We start from the raw sequence: 12,407 nt of genomic DNA, 5'->3' as shown, positions 1-12,407 counted from the left end.
AATTAGTTGCTGCGAACCAGTTTGTCTCCTGTAATCGCGAAAAAAAGTTTTCACAAATAAAAGTAGTTGCATAAAATTCAGAAATATCTATCAATTTGAAAGTAAAATTTCATGATTCTATGCTATCTGTAACAGCACTCTACAAATTGGTGTTTGTTCAGAAAATCAGGCTGTTAAACTAATTCAACATCAAAATTAGTTGATTAATCAGGGCCTTCTTATTTCTTAAATTAGATAACTTGTATAAATTCTTAGAAAGTTGAACTACACAATATGCTTCAACATCCTCTAACACAGTTTTTGTTCCCATTTATAAATTGGGTACCGGTACATACAATATGGTATGAAGGGAGAAACACATACAGATTTTCCAAGATAGAAATTATGAATTGTACATAACACTATTAAAGCAACATTATTATAAAGATGTATGTAACTTGGGGAGAATTCAGTGCTCTGTGACTTACATAACAAGTGCAGGTTTTACATTTGTCCTGGGGATGCTTAAACCTCTCTCCGTCATTGTAAACACCGCCCAAAAAGTTACAAACTGAAAAAAAAAACAAAAAAACCCATTGTCATTAAAAATGTTCCCATTTGTCTTCACTTGTTGTTAAAAACAATTCTTGAGTAAAAACTGCTAAGGACCTTGACCTACCTTGACATTCAGGACAACACTCTCCGGGGCGGGTCACAGGTCGAGGACAATTCAGTGGGGGGCAGGTCTTTGTCAAACAGTTCACATTCCCGTCCTGTAACAGAATGCTATAAAATTCAGAATTTAACTTATTTTCACAAACTAATCAAAACTGTATTCACACTTAATTGATGTAGGGAAATAGTCACATAACACAATTTAAACAATATTTCATGGAGAAGTACTTTTACAAACAAAATTTTTTTTTTTAGCTCATCACCAACCCATGTTACCCTTTTTGGAAACCACTAAATCTAAGAGGTCGATCCCTATGAAACTCTTTAACATGTCATTTTCTACACATTAAAATATACAATTAACAAAAATTTACATGTACAAAAAAATGATGATAAAATGTGACAAATTAAAGCAAACATGTTGCACGATACTGATAACATATATGAAAGAAAAATTGTACAGTAAATGATCAGACTGATTAAAAAACAATCACAAAATGTGGGGAATGAGCCATCTTACTCGACACTGGCATTGTTGACAGGGGTCTCTCCTTGACGTAAACACACTGCCGTATTTCTGTACTGCGCCCTCGTACATACAGTCGCGACAGATTGGACAGCAGCCGTCGGTGGTGGAGGGGTGGGTACACAGCTCAGGACAAGTCTTCTTCAAACACTGAACACTGCCCTCCTACAAAAAATAACATAATTGTTCTTCTTTTATAATTAATATCTTTCATACATATATATTCAAACACCCAGATGTGTTCATTTCAGTAAATGGTTTGTTTTTTTTCATTATGAATACTTTGTACTAAGAATACACATAAATCTATTAGTGAAAGTTTCATGATGCAACTTGATGTTGATCAGTTAAATAAAATAAAGCTGGAAATTTTACAATTTAAAATTTGAAGTATTTATGCAAATATTTCAATGATAGAAGATTAAATGGTAAAATTGCAATCAAAGGTTCACCTTTCTTGAAATGTATATTTATTATATTAAGTAACATAATAAAAAAAGAAATACTGTCGACAAAAACCTCTCAATATTTATTTTTCTTCATGTTCGATCATTTCATTTAACATTTTTCTTTTCATCAGTAAAAACAGAAACAATTTAATTTGTACTAAATGAATTTTAAATGGACAAAATATCTCCAAAAAAGTAGTATTTCCACATACCAGTGTTTTTTTTTCTTTTTCTGTGTGGGTGGGAATGAATTGTGGGTTTAAATCACCTTAATTGTCTTTTACAGTTAAAAATGTATTCAAAAAAGTGTCTTTAATTTAAATTGTTTAACTGTTAGTCCAATTTTTCATTGCAAAAGTCTTGAAAAACTATACAATTAAAAATGATCGTATGATTTTTTTAACAAGTTTTAATTTTATGTTTGATTTTTTTTGGGGGGGGGGAGGGAGGGTTATGAAATATATTTATTAAAGACATTATTTAATTAAACATGCAATATGTATTTTTTATACAACATTTTTTGTGTGTCAATGTTTACAAGTAATTCACACCTCCATTTTAAAGATGGTATACGGTCAATTCACAAGCACCCCTATGTTTTCATAACTATAACCTTGCATTCCTGCTTTCAGTGATGTAGCCCTTGTCAAAACACCCCTGTTATACCTGTAGCCCCCATTACACTCACTTCAAAACCAATGATTGTTTGGACAACAATTAACTGCTCCTCACAAGGGCTTCACTGTCACAGCAAAGGGGGACTATCTGCTCATCATTAGACTGAGTAGCTGATTGGTTAATTAATTAGAGAGTGTGTCACATGATAGGAACTATCCAATGAATGGCAAGAATTGTGTTTGAGAGGTTAATTATGAGTAGCTTTGATTGACGGTCCTGACAATTAGAACCCTGTCATTGAGGCCTAGAGAGTGAAGCAGTCAAGGTAAGTCAATTTTAACAGTTAACTTTTCAAGAACAATTGAATAAATTATTCCCTTAATAAAAAATTAAATTATCAAATCACAAAATTAAAATATTCAGAGTTTTGATATAAGTCATAACTTCACTTAAAAAAAATAAATAAAAAGGCACATTTCACATCAGAGACATAAATACCATGTTACTCATCTTTACATCAGACTAATGTTAAGAAAGACTAATATCACTGATTTAAACAATTAATTATTGTTAAAGCTTAAAAAGCCAAAACAATTTGATTAGAAAGCCAGACTCTATTTTATCATTATTTAACTTCGGTCGAATTTGATTTGATATCTTTGCACTAAAAATGCAGTTCCCTGTAATGACAGTCACCAGTTTGTCTTATATATACATATATTTACATCAAACATTGTTTTTCTTCTATTTTAATCATTATGGTAAAGACTTTGCAAGTTGTCAGAACTTGTGTCCTAAGCATTTGTTAATGTATCTGATTTATCAACAATGAAATATGTTCAAATCAAACATTGTTTAAATCTATGCACAATAATTAGTATGAATATGGTAATAAAAAATCTATAAAAGGCTGCATGACGTGTGTAACTTTTTCAGGACCCTCTTGCACTGAAAACTGGGTTGATTATTTTTCAATTAGAACTTTTTGATTTGCAATAAAATAACAGTCAAAGAGTTTGATAGATATGTCTCAATGCAGTATTTAATTGACATAAAACAATAAAACCATAAGGGTCAGTGATGTTAATTTTTTTAAGAGGGCTATAAAGTAAAATTTTTTGCATTTTGCATGGTTTTGCCTTAAGAATCAATGAAATTCTTTAATATCTTTAACTTAATTATTCTAGAAACAAGACTCACAAAATATACTTCAAATTGTGAAAGCTTGTGCGCATTAAAAATACAGAATTAATGTTGATTTTTCTTTTAAATGCATGATTTTAATCATTTTTCTCTAGAAATAACCCTTAAACACAAAGATATAGTTCCTATCAAAACCTGTTTAATAATTGTGGATTGATTGTAATTTAATGAATAATTTTTCTGGGCTAATCTTATATATATATATATATATATTCATACTAATTTTTAAGAAAATGATCATATGTGCAATGAACTTAAAACATGATGTACATCAGAGACATAAATAACAGAGATTGGCAACATATCTAAATTTCGTGAAACACTGCGGTCCCTTTTGTAAAGTGTTCCCAGTTTAAATCAGTTTATCTTTCTAATAAACAATTATATCGAAATATAAACAACAGGTGAGCTAAAACCTATTACCAAAACATTCAAATTATTATATTTTCATAAGTTTATGTCATAAACAATGTTAAAAGAGGGGTTTTAGGAGACAGTTGGCGACCCGTCGTCAGAGATTTTGCCAATGTTTTATAGATGGCCAATATATTTTCTATATATAAATCTTTTTTTATTTTTTTTTAAGTCTAAAACCAATGCACACTTTTCATTAAAACAATATACTTTTGGTTTAAGATCATTACCTCAGTTCACTAAAATGTAGCTATGTAGTAAGGTTAGTCCCGTACCATTTTTCAACAACAAAACACGCTAATGACGGATTTGCCAATCTCTGTTTTTTATGTCTCTGTACCTTTTTCACAATAATTTCAAGGCCATCTTTTAAATATTGTTTCATGGATTAACTGTTCCTTGTCACTTTTCTTTATCAAATTGATTAAATAAATCACATTGTACAAATCAAATTATAATTCGATAACATTCAACTATTTGTGTATTAAAAATCATGTGTTTTGTTCTAACTGTGTAAACAAATAGTACCACATGAAAAACTAAAAAAAAAATTATAATTCTGTTAATCATGTTAATAAGTGTATCATATAATAAAATATGACATTTACTTATTCTGTTTACCAAGTGTTAGGTAAAACAAGAGTGTGTGTCTATTTATTTAAGATAACAAAGAGGATCATATAACAAAATTTGACAATTCATCTAATTCCGTGAACAAAGTGTATCATATAAGAAATTTGGCTTTGCTTCCCTTACCCTACACTGGCACTGTTGACACGGGTCAGAATCGGGGGTAAACAACTGTCCGTGTTCATGCACCTTGTTATCGTACAGACATTTGGTACAGATGGGACAGCATCCGTCTGTGGTGGACGGGTGGGTACACTGCACGGGGCATGTCTTCTTTAAACACCTCACATTTCCATCCTTAAAAAATAAATACACAAATTGTCACTGATTGAAATGTTCTTCTTATTCTTATTGAGAGTAAAAACACTTAATAAATACACAAATCGTCACGGATTGAAATGTTCTTCATATCCTTATTGAGAGTAAATTAAACAAACCATCACTGATTGAAATGTTCTTCATATTCTTATTGAGAGTAACCATACTTAATTTAAAAAAATCTCATTTGAAAAATACCTAAACCAATCCTGTATTTGGAATATCTTTTAAGTTAATTGTTATATACATGTAGCTCATGAGAATCTGATAAAAAAAAAGGTCAGTATCAATTCTACTGGATGTGTGTATCCCTTCACATGTAATGTGCTGGTGTGCTTGGACAACTAGCACTTACCTGTGCTGGGAATCACATTTTCAGAATCAACTACAAATGCCAGTCCAGCTGTCAAGGTTATCTGAATTCAATAAATTTGAATATGCTTGTGCGTTTTGACAACTAGCACTTACCTGTGCTGGGAATCACATTTTTCTACCAACATTTCAGAATCCACTAGAAATGCAGACAATCTGTTTATTTACTCTTTAGTTTGAATTTGTGTATCCCTTCACATGTAATGTGCTGGTGTGCTTTGACAACTAGCACTTACCTGTGCTGGGAATCATATTTTCAGAATCAACATTCCAGAATCAACCAAAAATGCTAGTCCAGCTGTTAAGGTTATCTGAATTCATTGAATTTGTGTAACCCTTCACATGTAATGTGCTGGTGTGCTTTGACAACTAGCACTTACATATGCTGGGAATCACATTTTCTCTATCAACATTTCAGAAACAACAAGAAATGCCAGTTCAGCTGTTGAGGTTATCTGAATTCATTTAGTTTGAATTTGTGTATCCCTTCACATGTAATGTGCTGGTGTGCTTTGACAACTAGCACTTACCTGTGCTGGGAATCACATTTTCTATCAACATTTGAGATTCAACTACAAATGCTAGTCCAGCTAATAAGGCTATCTGAATTTATTGAATTTGAGTATCCCTTCACATGTAATGTGCTGGTGTGCTTGGACAACTAGCACTTACCTGTGCTGGGTATCACATTTTCTCTATCAACATTTCAGAATCAACTACAAATGCTAGTCCACCTAATAAGGCTATCCGAATTTATTGAATTTGTGTATCCCTTCACATTTAATGTGCTGGTGTGCTTTGACAACTAGCACTTACCTGTGCTGGGAATCACATTTTTCTATCAACATCTCAGAATCAACTATATATACCAGTCCAGATGTTAAGGTTATCTGAATTCAATGAATTTGTGTATCACTTCACTTATAAAGTGCTGGTGTGCATTGAAAACTAGCACTTACCTGTGCTGGGAATCACATTTTCTCTATCAACATTTCAGAATCAACTACAAATGCTAGTCCACCTAATAAGGCTATCAGAATTTATTGAATTTGTGTATCCCTTCACATTTAATGTGCTGGTGTGCTTTGACAACTAGCACTTACCTGTGCTGGGAATCACATGTTCTTTATCAACATTTCAGAATCAACTAAAAATAACAGTCCAGATGTTAATGTTATCTGAATTCAATGAATTTGTGTATCCCTTCACTTGTAATGTGCTGGTTTGCATTGAAAACTAGCACTTACCTGTGCTGGGAATCACATGTTCTTTATCAACATTTGAGATTCAACTACAAATGCTAGTCCAGCTAATAAGGCGATCTGAATTTATTGAATTTGTGTATCCCTTCACATGTAATGTGCTGGTGTGCTTGGACAACTAGCACTTACCTGTGCTGGGTATCACATTTTCTCTATCAACATTTCAGAATCAACTAAAATGCCAGTCAAATTGTAAAGGTTATCTGAATTCAATGAATTTGTGTATCCCTTCACTTGTAATGTGCTGGTGTGCTTGGACAACTAGCACTTACCTGTGCTGGGAATCACATGTTCTTTATCAACATTTCAGAATCAACTAAAAATAACAGTCCAGATGTTAAGGTTAACTGAATTCAATGAATTTGTGTATCCCTTCACTTGTAATGTGCTGGTTTGCATTGAAAACTAGCACTTACCTGTGCTGGGAATCACATTTTTTTCTCTATCAACATTTCAGAATCAATTACAAATGCTAGTCCAGCTAATAAGGCTATCCAGATTTATTGAATTTGTGTATCCCTTCACATGGAATGTGCTGGTGTGCATTGAAAACTAGCACTTACCTGTGCTGGGAATCACATTTTCTCTATCAACATTTCAGAATCAATTTCAAATGCTAGTCCAGCTAATAAGGCTATCCGGATTTATTGAATTTGTGTATCCCTTCACATGTAATGTGCTGGTGTGCATTGAAAACTAGCACTTACCTGTGCTGGGAATCACATTGTCTATCAACATTTGAGATTCAACTACAAATGCTAGTCCAGCTAATAAGGCTATCTGAATTTATTGAATTTGAGTATCCCTTCACATGTAATGTGCTGGTGTGCTTGGACAACTAGCACTTACCTGTGCTGGGTATCACATTTTCTCTATCAACATTTCAGAATCAACTAAAATGCCAGTCAAATTGTAAAGGTTATCTGAATTCAATGAATTTGTGTATCCCTTCACTTGTAATGTGCTGGTGTGCATTGAAAACTAGCACTTACTTGTGCTGGGAATCACATTTTTCTATCAACATCTCAGAATCAACTATATATACCAGTCCAGATGTTAAGGTTATCTGAATTCAATGAATTTGTGTATCCCTTCACTTGTAAAGTGCTGGTGTGCATTGAAAACTAGCACTTACCTGTGCTGGGAATCACATTTTCTCTATCAACATTTCAGATTCAACTACAAATGCTAGTCCACCTAATAAGGCTATCCGAATTTATTGAATTTGTGTATCCCTTCGCATTTAATGTGCTGGTGTGCTTTGACAACTAGCACTTACCTGTGCTGGGAATCACATGTTCTTTATCAACATTTCAGATTCAACTAAAATGCCATTCAAATTGTAAAGGTTATCTGATTTCAATGTATTTGTATATCCCTTCACTTGTAATGTGCTAGTGTGCATTGAAAACTAGCACTTACCTGTGCTGGGAATCACATTTTCTCTATCAACATTTCAGAATCAACTACAAATGCTAGTCAAGCTGTTAGGTTATCTGATTTTATTGAATTTGTGTATCCCTTCACATGTAATGTGCTGGTGTGCTTTTAAAACTAGCACTTACCTGTGCTGGGAATCACATTTTCTCTATCAACATTTCAGAATCAATTTCAAATGCTAGTCCAGCTAATAAGGCTATCCGGATTTAATGAATTTCTGTATCCCTTCAGTTGTAATGTGCTGGTGTGCATTGAAAACTAGCACTTACCTGTGCTGGGAATCACATTTTCTCTATCAACATTTCAGAATCAACTACAAATGCTAGTCCACCTAATAAGGCTATCCGAATTTATTGAATTTGTGTATCCCTTTACATTTAATGTGCTGGTGTGCTTTGACAACTAGCACTTACCTGTGCTGGGAATCACATGTTCTTTATCAACATTTCAGAATCAACTAAAATGCCATTCAAATTGTAAAGGTTATCTGATTTCAATGAATTTGTGTATCCCTTCACTTGTAATGTGCTAGTGTGCATTGAAAACTAGCACTTACCTGTGCTGGGAATCACATTTTCTCTATCAACATTTCAGAATCAACTACAAATGCTAGTTCAGCTGTTAGGTTATCTGAATTTATTGAATTTGTGTATCCCTTCACATGTAATGTGCTGGTGTGCTTTGACAACTAGCACTTACCTGTGCTGGGAATCACATTTTTCTATCAACATTCCAGAATTAACTACAAATGCTAGTCCAGCTGTTAAGGTCATCTGAATTCATTGAATTTGTGTATCCCTTCACATGAAATGTGCTAGTGTGCTTTGACAACTAGCACTTACCTGTGCTGGGAATCACATTTTCTCTATCAACATTTTAGAATCAAGTAAAATGCCAGTCAAATTGTAAAGGTTATCTGAATTCAATGAATTTGAGTATCCCTTCAGTTGTAATTTGCTGGTGTGCTTAGACAACTAGCACTTACCTGTGCTGGGTATCACATTCTCTTTATCAACATTTCAGAATCAACTACAAATGCTAGTCCAGCTAATAAGGCTATCTGAATTTATTGAATTTGTGTATCCCTTCACATGTAATGTGCTGGTGTGCTTTGACAACTAGCACTTACCTGTGCTGGGAATCACATTTTCTCTGTCAACATTTCAGAATCAACTAAAAATAACAGTCCAGATGTTAAGGTTATCTGAATTCAATGAATGTGTGTATCCCTTCACTTGTAATGTGCTGGTTTGCATTGAAAACTAGCACTTACCTGTGCTGGGAATCACATTTTTTTCTCTATCAACATTTCAGAATCAATTACAAATGCTAGTCCAGCTAATAAGGCTATCCAGATTTATTGAATTTGTGTATCCCTTCACATGGAATGTGCTGGTGTGCTTTGAAAACTAGCACTTACCTGTGCTGGGAATCACATTTTCTCTATCAACATTTCAGAATCAATTTCAAATGCTAGTCCAGCTAATAAGGCTATCCGGATTTATTGAATTTGTGTATCCCTTCACATGTAATGTGCTGCTGTGCATTGAAAACTAGCACTTACCTGTGCTGGGAATCACATTTTCTATCAACATTTGAGATTCAACTGCAAATGCTAGTCCAGCTAATAAGGCGATCTGAATTTATTGAATTTGAGTATCCCTTCACATGTAATGTGCTGGTGTGCTTGGACAACTAGCACTTACCTGTGCTGGGTATCACATTTTCTCTATCAACATTTCAGAATCAACTAAAATGCCAGTCAAATTGTAAAGGTTATCTGAATTCAATGAATTTGTGTATCCCTTCACTTGTAATGTGCTGGTGTGCTTGGACAACTAGCACTTACCTGTGCTGGGAATCACATTCCCTGTCAACATTTCAGAATCAACTAAAAATAACAGTCCAGATGTTAAGGTTATCTGAATTCAATGAATTTGTGTATCCCTTCACTTGTAATGTGCTGGTTTGCATTGAAAACTAGCACTTACCTGTGCTGGGAATCACATTTTTTTCTCAATCAACATTTCAGAATCAATCACAAATGCTAGTCCAGCTAATAAGGCTATCCAGATTTATTGAATTTGTGTATCCCTTCACATGGAATGTGCTGGTGTGCATTGAAAACTAGCACTTACCTGTGCTGGGAATCACATTTTCTCTATCAACATTTCAGAATCAATTTCAAATGCTAGTCCAGTAATAAGGCTATCCGGATTTATTGAATTTGTGTATCCCTTCACATGTAATGTGCTGGTGTGCATTGAAAACTAGCACTTACCTGTGCTGGGAATCACATTTTCTATCAACATTTGAGATTCAACTACAAATGCTAGTCCAGCTAATAAGGCGATCTGAATTTATTGAATTTGAGTATCCCTTCACATGTAATGTGCTGGTGTGCTTTGAAAACTAGCACTTACCTGTGCTGGGTATCACATTTTCTCTATCAACATTTCAGAATCAACTAAAATGCCAGTCAAATTGTAAAGGTTATCTGAATTCAATGAATTTGTGTATCCCTTCACTTGTAATGTGCTGGTGTGCTTGCACAACTAGCACTTACCTGTGCTGGGAATCACATTTTTCTATCAACATCTCAGAATCAACTATATATACCAGTCCAGATGTTAAGGTTATCTGAATTCAATGAATTTGTGTATCCCTTCACTTGTAAAGTGCTGGTGTGCATTGAAAACTAGCACTTACCTGTGCTGGGAATCACATTTTCTCTATCAACATTTCAGAATCAACTACAAATGCTAGTCCACCTAATAAGGCTATCCGAATTTATTGAATTTGTGTATCCCTTCACATTTAATGTGCTGGTGTGCTTTGACAACTAGCACTTACCTGTGCTGGGAATCACATGTTCTTTATCAACATTTCAGATTCAACTAAAATGCCAGTCCAGATGTTAAGGTTATCTGAATTCAATGAATTTGTGTATCCCTTCACTTGTAATGTGCCGGTGTGCATTGACAACTAGCACTTACCGGTACCTGTGCTGGGAATCACATTTTCTCTATCAACATTTCAGAATCAACTAAAATGCCATTCATATTGTAAAGGTTATCTGATTTCAATGAATTTGTGTATCCCTTCACTTGTAATGTGCTAGTGTGCATTGAAAACTAGCACTTACCTGTGCTGGGAATCACATTTTCTCTATCAACATTTCAGAATCAACTACAAATGCTAGTCAAGCTGTTAGGTTATCCAATTTTATTGAATTTGTGTATCCATTCACATGTAATGTGCTGGTGTGCTTTGAAAACTAGCACTTACCTGTGCTGGGAATCACATTTTCTCTATCAACATTTCAGCATCAATTTCAAATGCTAGTCCAGCTAATAAGGCTATCCGGATTTAATGAATCTATGTATCCCTTCACTTGTAAAGTGCTGGTGTGCATTGAAAACTAGCACTTACCTGTGCTGGGAATCACATTTTATCTCTATCAACATTTCAGAATCAATTACAAATGCTAGTCCACCTAATAAGGCTATCCGAATTTATTGAATTTGTGTATCCCTTCACATTTAATGTGCTGGTGTGCTTTGACAACTAGCACTTACCTGTGCTGGGAATCACATGTTCTTTATCAACATTTCAGAATCAACTAAAATGCCATTCAAATTGTAAAGGTTATCTGAATTCAATGAATTTGTGTATCCCTTCACTTGTAATGTGCTGGTGTGCATTGAAAACTAGCACTTACTTGTGCTGGGAATCACATTTTCTCTATCAACATTTCAGAATCAACTACAAATGCTAGTCCAGCTTATAAGGCTATCTGAATTTATTTAATTTGTGTATCCCTTCACATGTAATGTGCTGGTGTGCATTGAAAACTAGCACTTACCTGTGCTGGGAATCACATTTTCTCTATCAACATTTCAGAAACAACTAAAATGCAAGTCCAGCTAATAAGGCTATCGAAATTTATGGAATTTGTGTATCCCTTCACATGTAATGTGCTGGTGTGCTTTGACAACTAGCACTTTCCTGTGCTGGGAATCACATTTTCTCTATCAACATTTCAAAATCAACTACAAATGCTAGTCCACCTAATAAGGCTATCTGAATTTATTGAATTTGTGTATCCGTTTACATGTAATGTGCTGGTGTGCTTTGAAAACTAGCACTTTCCTGTGCTTGGAATCACATTTTCTCTATCAACATTTCAGATTCAACTATAAATACCAGTCCAGATGTTAAGGTTATCTGAATTCAATGAATTTGTGTATCCCTTCACTTGTAATGTGCTAGTGTGCATTGAAAACTAGCACTTACCTGTGCTGGGAATCACATTTTCTCTATCAACATTTCAGATTCAACTACAAATGCTAGTCAAGCTGTTAGGTTATCTGAATTTATTGAATTTGTGTATCCCTTCACAAGTAATGTGCTGGTGTGCTTTGATAACTAGCACTTACCTGTGCTGGGAATGACATTTTTCTATCAACATTTCAGAATCAACTATCAATACCAGTCCATATGTAAAGGTTATCTGAATTC

At 34.1% G+C, this 12,407-nt stretch overlaps 1 protein-coding gene across 1 annotated transcript in view; it reads right to left on the bottom strand.

Annotated features, from left to right (window-relative positions):
- Nucleotides 1–12,407, bottom strand: part of LOC128183344 (zonadhesin-like) — a 71,119-nt gene that overhangs the window by 12,515 nt on the left and 46,197 nt on the right. Inside the window, exons 39-42 of the mRNA XM_052852311.1 lie at nucleotides 4,621–4,791; nucleotides 1,175–1,345; nucleotides 659–752; nucleotides 468–550 (exon numbers count right to left, since the gene is read on the bottom strand). Of these exons, the coding sequence (XP_052708271.1) occupies nucleotides 468–550; nucleotides 659–752; nucleotides 1,175–1,345; nucleotides 4,621–4,791 (519 nt within the window). The remainder of the gene's footprint in view (nucleotides 1–467; nucleotides 551–658; nucleotides 753–1,174; nucleotides 1,346–4,620; nucleotides 4,792–12,407) is intronic.

Source organism: Crassostrea angulata, chromosome 5 (assembly GCF_025612915.1).
Source record: "Crassostrea angulata isolate pt1a10 chromosome 5, ASM2561291v2, whole genome shotgun sequence".
Classification (NCBI taxonomy): domain Eukaryota; kingdom Metazoa; phylum Mollusca; class Bivalvia; order Ostreida; family Ostreidae; genus Magallana; species Magallana angulata.
This window is presented reverse-complemented; position numbering and strand designations above follow the sequence as displayed.